We start from the raw sequence: 16,885 nt of genomic DNA on the forward strand, positions 1-16,885 counted from the left end.
CCAGAAGTTTTCAATTTACTTTGTCTAGACCCATCAGAGGAATTACTATCTATGTCATCTATAGTCTTATGAAATTTACTTCTTAAATAATAAGATGTCAAAGTTAAAATTACTCTCAATCCATGGGCTGCAGAATGGGTTTTGTATAAACAGGCATGAAAACAACATTAATCTCCTTGTACATCTCCATCAGAGCTCTTGGGTGACCAGATGCATTATAAATGAGTGGTAATATTTTGAAACAAATCTTTTTTTTTTTTTTTTTTTTCTGAGCAGTGGGTCTCAACAGTGGGCTTAAAATATTCTGTATATCTATGTTATAAGCAGATGTGCTGTTATCCACACTTCATTGTTCCATTTATAGAGTACAGGCAGAATAGATCTAGCATAACTCTTCAGGGCCCTAGGAGTTTGAGAATGATAAATGAGTATTGGCCTCAAATTGAAGTCACTAGCTGCATTAGCCCCTAACAAGAGAGTCAACCTGTCCTGTGAAGTGTTGAAGCTATGAAAGTCCTAGATGGCCTTTTCTTTCTATAGAAAGCTGTTTTATCTACATGGAAAATCTGTTGTTTTGTGTGGCCACAAGCTTCAATTATTTTAGCTACATCTTCTGAAACACTTGCCACAGCTTCTACAACAGCACTTGCTCCTTCACCTTATACTTTGATGTTATGGAGATGGCTTCTTTTCTTAAATCTCATGAACCAACCTCTGCTCGCTTCACATTTTTCTGCTACAGCTTCATCACCTCTCTCAGCCTTCACAGAACTGAAAAGAGTTAGGGCCTTGCTCTGGATTAGGCTTTGGCTTAAGGGAATGTTGAGACTGGTTTCATCTTTTATTCAGGACACTAAAACTTTTTCCGTATCAGTATGAGGCTGTTTCATTTTCTTATCATTTGTGTTTTCATTGGAGTAGCACTTTTAATTCCCTTCTAGATCTTTTCTTTTGCATTCACAACTTAGCTAACTTTGGCACAGGAGGCCTTTTTTCAGCTTATCTCAGCTTTCGACATGGCTTCCTCACTCAATTCCGTCTAGTTTTCGATTTAAAGTGAGAGATGTGCCACCCTTCCTTTCACTTGAACACTTAAGAGTCCATTGTAGGGTTATTAATTGGCCTAATTTCAATATTGTTCTGTGTCAAAGAATTGGGAGGCCTGAAGAGAGGAAGAGAGACAGGGGCCATTGGTGAAGCTGTCAGAACACACACAACATTTATTAAGTTTAGCTTCTTCTATGAGCAGAGTTTGTGGTGCTCCCAAAAAACTACAATAGTAACATCAAAGATAACTAATCGTAGATCACCACAACAGATGAACAGCAAGTGAACACATGCTGCTTGAAAAATGATGCTGACAGACTTGAGTCAGGGTTGCCAAAAAACTTCAATTTATAGAAAAATACATTATCTGCAAAGCACAATAAAGGGAAGTAAAATAAAAGGATGCGGGGATTTGCTTATGCAAACAGTTTCGTGTCTGTGATAAAGGAATATACTAAGTAAAATATGGACTACCCTGGACTGTCTCCACAACTACAACCGATGTTCACTTAGGCAAGAACTTAGTTCAAGTGCTTCTGTGGTCACACAACCCAAAAGGCCTCCACAGCAGAAATGCTGCTATTAGGTACTCACTCACTAATTATTGAGTCCCCAGTGTTTCCTGAGGGTTATTTCACAGGCTCCTGACTCTGAAACCTCTCAAAGTTATTCCAACGTTAAGCTCATTTCTACGAGAAAGAGGTGAGAGGAAAAAAGACCAATAGTGGAAGGTCAGCTTCAGCGCAACACATGTACTTAATAGTTTCTCTCATCTTAGACTATATATTCACATTTCCCTTTAAAGTCTGTTTTTGAGGGAGAGAAGCTTTATTCCTACCTACTTAGTGGCTGCTTTATAACAGTAAAACAGACGCTTTTGCAGAATTCTTTTCTGCTTTTTTTTTGTGTGTGTGAGACAGAGTCTCACTCTATCACCAAGTGGGGAGACCTCGGCTTACTCAATCTCTGTCTCGTGGGTTCAAGCGATTCTCCTCTCCTGCTTCAGCCTCCCGAGCAGCTAGGACTACAGGTGCGCACCACAACGCCCGGCTAATTTTTCTATTTTTAGTAGAGACGGGGTTTCGCTATCTTGGCCAGACTATTCTCGATCTCCTGATCTCAGGAAATCCGCCCGCCTCGGCTTCCCAAAGTGGTGGGATTACAGACCTGAGCCACCGCGCCCGGCCCCTGCCTTTTATTAAAGCTACAAATCACACACACTCTTCGCCTCACAGGAGAGCCCAGCTCGCTACTTCGGGCATCCAGCCCTCCTGTATTCTCTAATGGCGTGAGGCAGAGCTATCGCGAGACTCCACTGTCTCCTCAGCAAGTCTTTAACAGTGTGGACTTGCGCAGAAGAGACTTTTGAAGCCAGTTCAGGAGAAAGGGGGCGGGGTGCTCTGATGAGCGCGTTCGCCTTGACCCCACGCTACAGCGCGCGCCCGGCAGCTAGGCGCTGTGGTTTCTGGGTCTCCCGGGGAACCCGTACACTATCCCGCAAAAAGCGCTTGTGCCCACCTCAAGCCGATGTTCGGTGGGTGGCGAATGCGTGCCCGTGATCTGCGGGATCTGTAGCGGAGCGCAGGCCTGGTGCAAAGAGACTCAAGAGGCTCGGAGAACCAGCTTGGGTAGGCGCTTGGGTGAGGAAGGTCAGGGGTCAGAGGTCGGGAGGGAGGGAGGTGGCCTCTGGCCTCCGGTACCAGGGAGGGAGGACGCTGATTGTCCTGGAGCCCGGGAAGCTCAGGGGCTGAGAGGGAGCCGCTGCGCGAGTCTTCCCAACCCCTTCCCGATCCCGGATTAGCGAACCCCGGACCACCATGTCCCTCCGGGGATAAAGTGGGGTCGTGGGAAAGGAGGCTGTGCTTCTCATGCATTGGGGCCTGCGGTGTTTGTCTCGAGCGTCCAACACCTTAGGATCCGGGAGTCCGTCGTCACGCTCCTTGGCCTCGCGGTCGTTTGTTTGCTCGGCCTGCTGGGAGCGATCCGGCGCTGACAGCCCCGCTCAGACTCCGGGAGCCGCTTGTGGGTCTTTCGGAAGATAACTGAGTGGGTATCACCGTGCGCCGCAGATCTGCCCCCAGAGGCTGGAACTGGGCGGCCGCCTCCCTTCTTTGTGCGCGGCATTGTGTTAGTAAAAGGGGAGGCAGAGGCTTCTCAGTCCGACTCAAAGTTCTCCGTTACCTCTGGAGCCAGATTAATTACATTCGAATTCAGAACCACTCTTCCACGTTGTACAGTTTGGTAGTTGCTAGGTTTATGAACGAAGATAGGGTGTTGTTTGATGATTGATGGTCACTGTATAATAAATACAGTATTATTAAATAATGACGAGGAAGCTTTACACTTTTTCCAAGTAGTTGGACATTATCACGAGGTAGAAATCTTAGATGTTTGATGCCTTCCAACTTGTACTTAAGGAACTTGGGGCTTTTTCTGAACAAAGTAAGATAATTTTAAAGTTATTACTGTTACTTTAAATTATTCCAGTGGGCATTAGTAGGAATGATGAAACTCTTGAATAGAAACGATTCATGATATCTTTACTGTCACCAAAAAGATTAGTTTATGATTAGTAAACATGCTGGAGACAGAGCAGTCCTGAGCAGTATTGTGATAATTATGTCCGTGTTCGCAAACCTGGACTTTCTAGAGCTTCGAAGGACCAGTTAACCGGTAAGCTGGCAATTGAGAATAAAATAGTTTACTTTTGAGAGATGCTATTGTATATCCTCTTTGTCCACCCGAATTATTAAAGCTTTTATTATTAAGAGTTTAGGCTAGTAAGATTTAGGGGAAACAGAATTTGGTGGTGAAAAAACTTATGAGGGCATTTTTCAAGTTTATGTAACTAATATATTTTAGCATTTAGTAGATGGAAATACTCTCACCTTGCTGGAATTATTTCTACAGAAAAGGAAAAGATTATGTTAACCCTGGGTCATTAAGAGCTTCCTAGTGCTTAGTAACGAGTGGGCTTCGTTTCCGTAAGACAACATTTTGGACAGGAATATGGCAAGTGTATAATCCTGTTTGCCCTTTATAGCCTAAACCCAGATCTACCATGGATTTGTTGTAATTCAGGATTTGTATGTATCTTATAAACATGAAATAATATTTTTTGGGGAAAAATGTGAATTTAAGTTGTGTTATTCATTTATTGGATTGTCTTAGTAATTTAACATTTTATGTTTATTTTTCTAGCATTCCATCCTTGTTTTCTGTTGAAGGTAAAGTTCAGTCAGTTTTCCTGCCTTGTTCTAGTATTTCATTTTTCTCAGAAATACTAAAGAATAGTTTCATATTACCTATAGTCTTCTAGAATGTGGATAAGAGAGACTTCTCTAAAAAGAAATATGAGTAAAGTACTGTTAGGTCCTCAAAAGGAGGGAATATATCCACAGAATTAGAGATCTTTGTTTCACCCTTTTTGTATGTGTTTACTTCCTAGTACTGACCTGGCATTGGGAGTACAGCACTGAATGGGATACTACTCCTGCCCATCTTTCAAAGTGAACATTGTAGCAGTTGGGATCCAGGAGAGAGAGGACCGTAACTCAGCTTCTCTGGTCATGGAAGCCTTTCCGGGAAGACTGGGATGGAGACAGGCATAAAAGCAATTCAAGCAAAAGGCTTTCACATTTAAATACAAGACAGTGAAAGTGTGGTCCATATAGAAAACTTCACATAATTACATTTTACCCAAACACTGCTAATTAAGAAGGAGGAAGAAATAGTTGTGACTGATAAAGTAGGAAGAAAACTGGAAGAATATGGGATGTGGTTAGGTACAGAATTTCACCAGTACTTGACTTACTAGTTGCCATATTGCATTTTAGTCATAAGTATTTTTGACCAAATACTATTTTCTTTGGTGCGAAAAGTTAACCCTAAATAGAGATTTCCTTAAGTAAAGACTCAGTCAAAACCAAGAGCTTTTTGTTTGGTTGGTTGATTTTTTTGATCATGAATGTTTACTCAGCTAAGAACTGGACAGAGGCAGAGCATTGCTAGAAATTCTGGTATTGACTTTTCTGCAGTGTATTATTATCACTGATAAGTGCCTTGAGGCACTAATATTGGAAGAATCAGTTTGAAAGAAAACATCTGAAGGAATGTACAAATTATAATGGTGTACATAATTTAAAAGATACTGGATAGGTTTTACCAGAGAACAGAATAAATAGTTGAAGTAATGTTTTCTGGTTTGGTAATGTGTCTGTTACAAAATTATTGTAGGAAACGTGGCACATGTTACTTCTCACATTCCATTGGCTAGGACTGGTCACAGGACCATACTAAGCTGGACAGCCATTTCTCAACTACTCTATACTTTGAGTGGAAATAAGTGGATTTTAGTAGGCAGCTGGTTATCCATAACAAGGTTTTTTGTAGGGATTCTAAAAAATAAAGGGAGTAGTGCCTGGGTGTTTCCCTGAGACATTCTGACTTAGTTGGCTAGGCATCAGGATTTTTTAAAATTTCCCTGGTGATTCTGATGTGCAGTCAAGTTTGAGAAGCACTGATCTGTGGTCCCCCATCCTGCGACATTAAAGTTTGGTTATTGTGAAATGTAATTTAGAGCAGGGGTCCCCAACCCCCAGGCTATGGACCCGTGCCAGTCCGTGGCGTGTTAGAACCGGGCTGCACTACAGGAGGTGGGCTGCGGGCAAGCGAGCATTACCACCTGAGCCCTGTCTCCTGTCAGAGCAAGAGTCAGTAGATTACCATAAAAGCATGGACCCTATCGTGAACTGCATATGTGCAGGATCTAGGTTGTACACTTCTTATTAAAATCTAATGCCTGATGATCTAAGGTGGAACAGTTTCATCCGTAAACCACCCCCTCCCCACCCCACCCCTCTCCTCCGTTCCATGGAAAAATTGTCTTCCATGAAACCCGTTTATGGTACCAAAAAGGTTGGGAACTGCTGGTTTAGAGTATTCTCAGGATGACAATAAATAGCAACTACCATTTATGGAATACAGGCCAAATTTCTGGTACTGTGCTGTTGTACTTAAACTATTTCTAACCACAATCCTGCTATCATCCCCATTTTAGAGATGAGAAAATTGGCACAGAAGACTGCATAACTATTCCAGTGCCACACAGTTAGTAAATGCCAAAGCTGGAATTAGAATGAATGTAAGACTTCAAAGCATCGCGTTCTCACCTTTAAGCCACATTACTTTGCTAATGTGAGACTCTGCTAGAGAGTTGCTTTTGGAGTTTTCAGAGTTAATGATTCCACAAGAACCGTGTTATTAATATTATTACGGTTAGTGTGATACATTTTGTAACTGGCCCAATTCCCTTTCTACACTCCCTCTACCACTTCACCCCCCATATTCATGCTTTTTGCCATGTGCAGTTTCACCCAGTAAAGAAGTGTAGTATATTTCTCCACTACTTAACATTGGGTCCATGGATATGTCTTGCTTTGGTCTGTGGCACCTTAGTGGTTTTTAAACACTTTGAAAACTACTTGTGTGATTGGATTTGCACTAATACACCTCAACCATTGCCATAAAGAACATTCCTGAGTTACTTTGCTGATCCAAGGAGAGAGGATAAGAACTATATTAAGCAGAGCCAAACTGCTTTTCCAGAAACCTAGCCTAGATTAACCTCCTTCAGCTAATGTGCAGATCTATGAGAATAAATGATTGCTGTATCAAGGTATTGAGCTTTGGGGTAGTGTGTTATACAGCATGTTTGTGGCAGTAGTTAACTAATAAGCCTAACTTTTCAAAGTTCCTGCAGTGACCTGACTCACTTTCAGTATTCCAGCTTATGCTTTGAAGAAAACTGGACAAACATAAACACTTAGGAAATTAAGAGCTTTCTGTATTATTCCTCCAAGATAAGAAAGGATAAGATGCTTTAAAAGTAGTTAACCATAGCCAAGGATTAAATGAAGCACTGGCTAAGAGAATAGAATTCTCATGATTGACTTAAGCACTGTCTGATATATAGACTTTTTGCAATTATGTGAATGCTGTATATTTGTGCTGTTCAGTGCAGTAGCCACTAGTCACACAGGGTTATTGAGCACTTGAAGTGTGGCTAGTGAGACTGAAGAGCTGAGTTTATAACATTTGATTTTATTTACAGTCACACATCACTTAATGATGGGGCTGTGTTTTGAGGAATGCATCATAGACAAGTTTGTTATGTGAACATTTAGGGTATACTTACACAAACCTAAGTGGTACCGCCAGCCTACTACACACCTAGGCTCTATGGTACAGCCTACTGCTCTTAGGCTACAAACCCGTACAGTATATTCTGTACTGGATACTGTAGGCAGTTGTCACACGGTAGTATTTGTATATTTAAACATATTTAAATATGGGAAATGTACAGTAAAGATATGGTATAAAAGATAAAATATAGTACAACTTTGTGGGGTGCTTAGCATGAATGCAGCTTATAACACTGAAGGTTGCTCTGGGTTAGTCAGGGAGTGAATGTGAAGGCCTGGGACAATACTGTACAATTCTGTAGACTTTGTAAACACTGCACGTTTGTGCTACACAAAATTTAGTAAAAAATAAAGTAATGCAGTCAGGTGCGGTGGCTCACGCCTGTAATCCCATCACTTAGGGAGGCCGAGGTGGGCGAATCATGAGGTCAGGAGATGGAGACCGTCCTGGCTAACACAGTGAAACCCCGTCTCTCCTAAAAATACAGAAAAAAAAAATTAGCTGGGCATAGTGGCGGGTGGCGCCTGTAGTCCCAGCTATTCGGGAGGCTGAGGCAGGAGAATGGCATGAACCCAGGAGGCGAAGCTTGCAGTGAGCGGAGATCGAGCCACTGCACTCCAGCCTGGGCAACAGAGCGAGACTCCGTCTCAAAAAAATAAAAAATAAAAAAAAAAGTAATGCATTATGATGTTACAATGGCTATGATGTCACTAGTCCATAGGAATTTTTCAGCTCCTTTATGGAACCACTCTAATATTTGGTCCCTTATTGACCAAAATGTCATTATGCAATGCATAACTGTATTGAAAGTAAAGTAGTCATATGCAGCCAATAACTACCTTATTGGATTTGCTTTGGCCAATAGTAGACAGAAACTACTTACTTGGAGCTGCCAAGGAAACCACCTTCCTTTGAATCACAGGGCCACCTTGTTACTAAATAAAGGTTCAATCATCAGGGAAGGAGAATAGACCTTAGGCAGGTAAATAATGTCACTTTAGTTTCTTTATGGTTATTGGTCTATTCATATTTTCCTTCTTGGGCCAATTTTGTTCATTTGTATTTTGTTAGCAAAATTTTATCATTTATCATTTTATCTAGATTTTTCAGGTTTATTGAATAAAGTTATATTTAATATTAAAATTTCTAAATCTCGTGCATCTACTTTTTGTTTCTGCTCTTTAAATCAACTTTAAGATATAGTTTATATATAAGAAAATTCAATTTAAAGTATATAATTTGATGAGTTTTGACAGATGTATACTCTGCAATCATGTGTTGAACATTTATGTTCCAAAGCCTGCCTTCCTGTTCCTTTGCTGTCAGTCACCTCTTTCTACTTCCTTGCCCCTGATAACCACTAATCTGCTTTCTGTACTTAGGTTTTTGCCATTTCTAGAATTTCATGTAAATGGAAGTGTATAGTATATAATCTTTCACATCTAGCTTCCTTCAGTTTAGCATAATGCTCTAACAGTTCATTCATGTTATTTTACAGAAGTCTCTTTTTGTCACAGAATAGTATTCCATTGTATGAATATGCCACAATGTGTCCATTCACCAGTTGTTGGACATTTGGGTTTTCTTCCAGTTTGGGGCTTTTAAGAGTAAAGCTGTTGACGTTGAAGTTTAAATTTTTGTGGATTTATGTTTTGATTTCTCATGGATAAATACCTAAGAGAGGGATTGCTAGGCTGCATATTAAGTTATATTCAATTTTATTAGAAACTGATAAACTTTTCCAAAGTGACTGTGCTGTGTTCGAATGTTGGAGAGTTCAGTTCTGTTTGAACCATACTTGCAGTGTTTTAAATTTTTGACTATTCTAGTGTGTGAATAGTGGCATCTCATTGTGATTTCTGGGTTGAATTTGCATTGCTTTAATGACTGATGCTGGTGAAAATATTTTCATGTGCTTATTTTACACTTATGGGTCATCTTTGGTGAAATGTCTGTTCAAAATTTTTGACTGTTTTTTAAATGTTTATCTTACTATTGATTTGTGAGAGTTCTTTACATAGTCTGCAAACATATCCTTCATCAGATACTTGATTTGCTAATATTTTCTCCCATCTATGACTTGCTGTCATATTTTGATGACAGTATCTTTTGAAGAACCAAAATATTTATTTTTGATGAAACTTAATTTATCATTTTCTTACATAGTCTGTAGTTTTTGTTTCCTGCTTAAAAATTTTTGTGACTTTTTTTGGGCGAATCCAATGCCATTTAGGTTTTCTCCTCTGTTTTCTTTGAGAAGTTTTAGTTTTAGCTTTTATTTTTATTATCTATTTTTAGTGAACTCTTATATTTTATGAGGTAAAGCTTCATTTTGTTGCATATTGGTATCCATTTACGAAAAGGATACCTTTCCCATTGACTGCCTCTGAACTTCTTTCAGAAATCAATTGACCATACATGTGTGGGTCTACTGCAGGACATTTTATTGTGTTCCATTGATCTGTATGTTTGTCTTTACACCACTGCTGCGCCATTTTTATTTCTTTTGACATGCGTCTTGGAATCAGTGTAAATCATTCAACTTTATTTTCTAAAATTATATTGACTTTCCTGTATTGTAGGCATTTTAATATAAATTTTAACATCAGGTTGTCAGTTTCTACTAAAGAAACCTGTTGGAATTTTGAATGGAATTGCTTTTCTATAAGTTAATACTAAGAAATTGACATCTGAACATTTTGAGTCTTCTAGTCCATGGACATAGTATGTTGTATAGATCTGTAATTATATACTATTATACTATTTTCTAAATTTTTATGTATGCTTGAAAATTTTCAGAATAAAAATATAGTAAGTTATCTTTTGGAGAAATTTAAAAATCAAAAAGTTTACTATATTTATGCACGTATTTTTAATTTTTGCTTTTTATTTCCTTGTGTGTGGATCCAGATTTCCATCTGATGTTATATTTCATCTACCCAAGTGCTTCTAACATTACTTAGATTTTAGGTATACAAGTGATAAGTCCTTTTGGCTTTTGTCGATCTTTTTTTCACCTTCATTTTTGAAAGATATTTTGCCGAGTTTAGACCTGTAGGGTGGGAGCAGTGGCTAAACCAGAAAAATAGGGCAAGTCTAGAGAGAAGTCCTCACTTTTCGGTAATTTAATCATGGCATACCTTATTGTGATTGTTCTTTATGTTTGCCTTGATTGGGTTTCATTGAGCTTCTTGGTTTTCTGGGTTGATGGTTTTTATAGAATTTGGAAAATTTTCATGTATGATTTTTTCAAGAAGTTTTTTGTATCCTTTCTTTTCTGCTGACATTCCAGTTTTATGCATGTTTGACTCCTTAACATTGTCCAGTAGGTTTCTGATGTTCTATTTATTGTTTTTTCAGTCTTTGTTTATCTTGGCTTCATTTTTGACAGTTTCTGTTGTTACTGTTGTTTCCATTGTTTAAGCTTATTCTCCTCCTTTTTTTCTTTGCCATTTCTAATGTGCTGGTAATCTCACACAATGTGTTTTTCGTTTCAGATGTTGCATTTCCATCTGCATAAATTTTATAGGAGTCATTTGTATATCTATAATTTTTTTGTCATATTCATATTTTCCTCTACCTTCTTGAACATATTGAGAATATTTACAGTAGCCGTTTGAATGTTTGTTTCTGCTAATTATATCATGCTGGGGCTTTTTGATTTTTTTCTTGTCATGGGTCTTATTTTTCTGTTTTATTTTCATTTTTTTTTTTTTTACGTGCCTGATAATTTTAGATTTGATGCCAGACATTTGTGTTAGATTTTGTTTCACTCTTTTAAAGTATTGTTGGGCTTTGTTCTGAGGGGCAGTTAAATTACTTGGGATTAATTGAGAGATTTACCTTCCTATTATATTGCTCATTAAATTATTTCTACAATTTATTTTATTTTATACAACAAATTGCCTTTACTAAATTTATCTATTAAAGACTAGTAAAACCATTAGAATTTATTTGATGTATAGATTATGGTTAATATGTTCATTCCTTAGTCATATTGACCTGGTAAAAAATTGCTCGTTGCTTTATATCTCACTGAAGATTTCATATTATGTTTATGGGCTATGAATTTATGCTGAATTTCTCATCTGGTAACCCTTAAGTACTAAATCATCTCTCGGTACCTCCTGTTGTTTCATTTGTCCTCTAGAGTTCACAGTTACCAGCCAAGAAAACTTGAAAATGAGCAGCCGGAGGAAACGTGCTCCTCCAGTGAGGGTAGATGAGGAAAAGAGGCAGCAGCTTCATTGGAATATGCATGAGGACAGAAGGAATGAACCTATCACCATAAGTGATGATGATGAGCAGCCCTGCCCAGGTTCCGATACCTCTTCTGCTCATTGCATCATTCTAAGTGATAGTCTGAAGGAAGAAGTGGCTCACAGAGACAAGAAGAAGTGTTCAAAAGTGGTGAGCTTCTCAAAACCAATTGAAAAAGAAGAGACTGTTGGTGTTTTTTCCCCTTTGTCTGTAAAGTTGAATATTGTGATTTCTCCCTATCACTTTGACAATTCCTGGAAAGCATTTCTAGGAGAATTAACTCTTCAGCTTTTTCCTGAGCAGAGTTTAACTGAAAATTTTTCCGAAAGGAGTATTACATTGGTGAGTTCAGAGTCAAGCAATCAGTTCCTGATTTATATTCATTCAAAAGGTGAAGATGTAGAGAAACAAAAAAAAGAACCAATGAGTATTTGTGACAAGGGTATTCTAGTGGAGTCATCCTTCAGTGGTGAAATGTTAGAAGATTTGGGTTGGCTGCAAAAGAAGAGAAGAATAAAACTTTATCACAAACCAGAAGGAAATCACATTATCAAGGTACTCCATTTTTTGTGGTGTCTTTTGAGGCTCTTCTACATTGGCAGTCCACTTTTAAATTAACCTATGAGAGAAGTCTGAAAAGCCAGCAATAAGCCTTTCATTATTAACTTTCAAAGTACACTTTAAGCTTTTAATAACTATTAAAAGTATGTTACAACTAATCATTTTCAGGCTACACTTTTTCAAGATCTTCCATCTCTACTTTCAGTGACTTGTTTTGGTCCTCATCATCTGTTCCTCTTACTGCAGCAGTCATTTAACCATTTCTCTGTTTGCTATTTTGTGTTTTCAAATGCTTCGATTTTGTCTCTGGAATTGTATGATGTGAATGCAAATGAAATTCTGCCTACAGAATTAAGCATAATCTTTCTAATCTGGCACAGAAGTTCTTCCCTTGACAAGCCCTTGAGCCTTATTTACCCGTTATTACTCTGCTTTTTATTTTGTCCCAGAAACTCCAAATTGATTTATTTCTTCCATACACCACAATGACTGTCTGCGTCTTTGCTTTTGCTCTTATAGTTCCCTCTGCTTCAGTTGTTCCCTTTCCCTGATAATTTCTGGTTATTTTTTAATATTTAGTATAGCATTAATTCACCCAGGGAGATCATTTCTCAAATCTATTGGTGGTATTATGTGCCCTCTCCTCAGAATCTCTGGTAGTTTTTTTTTTTTTTTTTTTTTTCAGCCTTGGCGACTTGTCATGTACTTAACATTTTATATCATTCCCCTTTGGTAAACTATGAAACCTTTCATCTTTACAGCCTAGTAAAGTACCTGGTACCTAAATTTTCAGTAGATGAATGAATAAATTTGTAATTTATTTCAGTCTCTGCCATTCACTGGCCAAATAACTTTATGTGAATCATTTAAATGCTCTAATTTCAGTTTCTTTATGAAATGTCAGTAATACCCATTCTTCTTACAGCATAAAATTGTGTTTAAAATGAGGTCAGATAATGTAAGAAAGTATACTTTGCAAACTGTGAAGCGAATTAATATGCTTTTATTTTAAACTTGAAATTTTAAAACGTTAATTTCATGTTGTTTAACCGAAAACTGTTTCATATGTTTCTTGCATCAATAACCTTAGTTATAGTTTTAGAATTGTCAGAAGGAAAGGAGAAAATTTAGAATTATTAGATTGCAATTAATTTTTCCCTGTACAGTGAAACTGTGTAACCAGACATTCCCTCTCTTTACTGATTTTGCCAAAATTGTGGCTCAGTGATAACAAGTATGTAACAATTTATGACTCACATATCTGTGTTCTATGTTCCCTACAAACCAAGTCTTAATCTATTGTGTTTTTCCCGATCCTGAATTTTACAAATATTTAAACATTTATTGCTGCTGTAGTAAGACATCTCCAAGCAAGCCAAGACAGAATACAAACAGGAATGAAATACACTTTGTCATTCATTTCTGTGTAAGGCTGGTGGATTTCTGTCCTTTAGTGCTGGAATATGAGATTCTCAGTGATTAGGGACTCAGGTACGACATAGTCAACATGAAGTAAAGGGAACTAACATTTATTGAGTGTCTACCATTAGAAACTTTTATAGTTATATTATTTAAGCTAGATGTCTCTCCATTTTGTAAATGAGAACACTTGGGTCAAAATAAATAGGTTATTTTTTCTCCAATTCATTTAGCTTCTAAGTATCAATGCCAGGATTCAAAATCAAGTCTTTCAACTGTAAAACTTCATACTACATTGCTTCACTAGGGTCAAAATATTAACATTAATCAAGGTCTGTTTTTTTACACGTTTTAGTGTTTGATTCAGTAATAAGGATGCCCAAACCTAACAGTGTAGAAGATTCCTAGCATGTATATCATAATCTTCTGGGGAAATCTGCATTTTTAACAAACTTGACTGATTAATTCATTAGTTTTGGGAATCATTTTATTACTAGATAGAACTAGGTGTTCTTATCGCATTCTCACAGGTTCGATTTCAGTTAGGGAAATATTTTTTTCCAGCAACTCGAATTGTACATTGTAGGCACTTACATTTGTAATTTGTTAGTGAAAATGAAACACGTGGGGAAAATTTGGTAGGTATGTATTTATTATTTGTGGCACAAATGCTATGAATACCTTTAAAAATAGTGATGCTAATTTTTTTCTTTCTTATGTCCTCATAAAGAATGGTGTATTTCAAATGTAACTACTTTTATTTTGATTAATTATTTGTAGGTTGGAATTTATCTTTTGGAAGCTGGCCTAGCAAAACTAGACTTCTTGAGTGATGCAAATTCAAGAATGAAAAAGTTCAATCAGCTTATGAAGAAAGTAATGGAAAAGTTACACAATTATATTATTCCAGGTAATGTTTACAGTAAACTTAAAAATTGCTATTACTTAGGAGTTGTGAGTTTTTTTCTCTAAGTGCTGGACATAACAATCAGAAAAACAGCTGATAAAGTCATAATAAAAATTAAATGATTATATGGCAAATTATGCTTATTTGAAATGCACCCACTAATATAATTTATTTCTTTGGTTAACTCTGTGTTTACCTTATTGTAAATATTAAAGGAATATTTGCAGAGTCAATATGCAAGTCAAAAGGCAGAGTGTAAAGGGATCTGAGCTGGTTGGGATTTTTGCATTATTCCTGTGCTTTTATTTTGTCATGGCCAGAAATTCTTGGCTGGCGTTTATTCCACCTCTCCTTTGCAGTCTGACAAATAATTTCAAAAGCCTGGTTCCCATAAAGACCAGATAACTTTGCTCTGTTTCTTGGCAAGACGTTGCATCTTTGGTCAGGACTGCAGATTCAGAGTTGTCTGCCATTGGTCACCATGGGAGAGTGTGGATGGCTTGGTGCAGCTCATCAACACTACTGGAAAAAGAACCCAAATTCTCCAAGTTCTGCTCATGGTGGGTCAGCATTATTTCAGGTGCAAATTATAGAACATTGTCATACTGGAGTATTTGAAAATCAATTTCTAACTTTGATTGTTATTTCTCTAGTACATTTTTTGCAATGCTTTATAATATCAGTAATAGTAAATCATTTTGCAAGTTAGATACTTTAAATGAGGAAACCTCTGGTTTTGGGATTAGAAGGAATGAATTTAAGTACATGTAGAGTTTTTAAAGTTATGGCCTTTTAAAAATATTACAAATTTGTACATTTTAAAACCTGGTCTCTAAGGAAAGCTTCAAATTTAGCTATTAATCTTAGATTATATAATTACAGTAAAAGTCTAAAAGAACCAAGCATAAAGCTATACATTAATTGTGAAGTTTTGGAAATTTTACATGGCATATTTTTTATTGGAAAAAAGTAAGTCATGAATTTTTTGGTGTGATCTTTTAGTTTTAGAAGTTATGAGGTGTGTCCTGTAAAAGTATATAGGCCTCTTTCAAAGCAGTTCAGAAATAAATGATAGACTTTTTCACCTTGAAAGAGTTATGTTTTTAATAAAGAACCATTAACTGAAAGGAGTTTGTAAATATGTTCAAGGTTTTTATTACTTTTTTCATGTTATAGTAAGCATAAATCTTCTTCCACAGAACAATTGTGCCCACCAAATGAAATTAGTATTTTTACTATTTTACAAATTTGCATTGATAACTTAATAATCACTTATCTTCCAATTGGCTGCTGCTGCTGCTACCAAATGCTTATCCTTTTTTAGCATAAGAAATAAAATGAGAACCCGTTTCTTATTGGGCATAGAACAGTTATGTCTCCATATGGATTTTGTATGTTAAAATTGTAAAAGTAAAATAAGTTGTTCCTGTATAAACTTCAAACAGTATTCACATTGAGTTCCTCAAATGTTTGTAAAATATCCACAATGGACAATACACGTGTCAGCTACGTGTCAGCTTCTCTGAGGGGCTACAAAAATGAAAAACTTTGCCTTTGTCTCACTGGGGAAGGGACCAATGGACATAAATGATTGCAGTTGGTACTGCAGTAGATTACAATGTAATATTACTATATCCAGAATATAAAAGTATTGCACAATAGAGGAGAACATAATTCCAGCCAGGGAAAGCAAAAGAAAATGCCATGGAAAAAGTAGCAGTTAAGCTTCCTTGAAGAATGGATGAGTAGATTTTTGATTAATGAAAAATTAAAGATAGGGCCTTTCAGTGACAAAACACGCTGAGCAAGAACCCAGAGTTGGGCAAGTTCATCGTAAGCTCTTAGAATAAGAATTGCTTATAGTTAGAAAAGTCACGTCAGTTTTTGAGTACATTTGTTGTGTGATGTACAGATGTGTTGGAAGAGGATGAAGATGATCCGGAGAATGAGCCAGAGGGGCAAGACATTGACGAGCTGTATCACTTTGTGAAACAAACACATCAGCAAGAAACACGGTCCATCCAAGTGGATGTCCAGCATCCTGCACTGATCCCTGTGTTGAGACCCTACCAAAGAGAGGCTGTCAATTGGATGCTACAACAAGAGTGTTTCAGAAGCAGTCCTGCTACTGGTAAGAATAAGATGTTTAAAGAAAAATTGATTAGAGAAATTACATCAGAGAGAATTAGGGCAGGGGGAAATTAATCATTAAAATAAACATCCTGAAAATACAAGATAAAGTGGGTGCTATGAACAAAATTATTTTCTAAGAAATTCTTTAAAATTGAAATCTAGGCCGGGCGCGGTGGCTCAAGCCTGTAATCCCAGCACTTTGGGAGGCCGAGACGGGTGGATCATGAGGTCAGGAGATCGAGACCATCCTGGCTAACGCGGTGAAACCCCGTCTCTACTAAAAAATACAAAAAAAACTAGCCGGGTGAGGTGGCGGGCGCCTGTAGTCCCAGCTACTCGGGAGGCTGAGGCAGG

The 16,885-nt window shown here is 37.4% G+C and overlaps 1 protein-coding gene across 1 annotated transcript in view; it reads left to right on the top strand.

Moving 5' to 3' along the window:
• The first annotated feature begins 2,729 nt into the window (after nucleotides 1-2,729).
• SHPRH (SNF2 histone linker PHD RING helicase, E3 ubiquitin protein ligase) overlaps nucleotides 2,730-16,885 on the top strand; it is an 82,243-nt gene continuing 68,087 nt past the window's right edge. Inside the window, exons 1-4 of the mRNA XM_011975471.1 lie at nucleotides 2,730-3,093; nucleotides 11,402-12,066; nucleotides 14,272-14,401; nucleotides 16,311-16,529. Of these exons, the coding sequence (XP_011830861.1) occupies nucleotides 11,434-12,066; nucleotides 14,272-14,401; nucleotides 16,311-16,529 (982 nt within the window). The 5' untranslated portion in view covers nucleotides 2,730-3,093; nucleotides 11,402-11,433. The remainder of the gene's footprint in view (nucleotides 3,094-11,401; nucleotides 12,067-14,271; nucleotides 14,402-16,310; nucleotides 16,530-16,885) is intronic.

Source organism: Mandrillus leucophaeus, unplaced genomic scaffold (assembly GCF_000951045.1).
Source record: "Mandrillus leucophaeus isolate KB7577 unplaced genomic scaffold, Mleu.le_1.0 Scaffold1561, whole genome shotgun sequence".
Classification (NCBI taxonomy): domain Eukaryota; kingdom Metazoa; phylum Chordata; class Mammalia; order Primates; family Cercopithecidae; genus Mandrillus; species Mandrillus leucophaeus.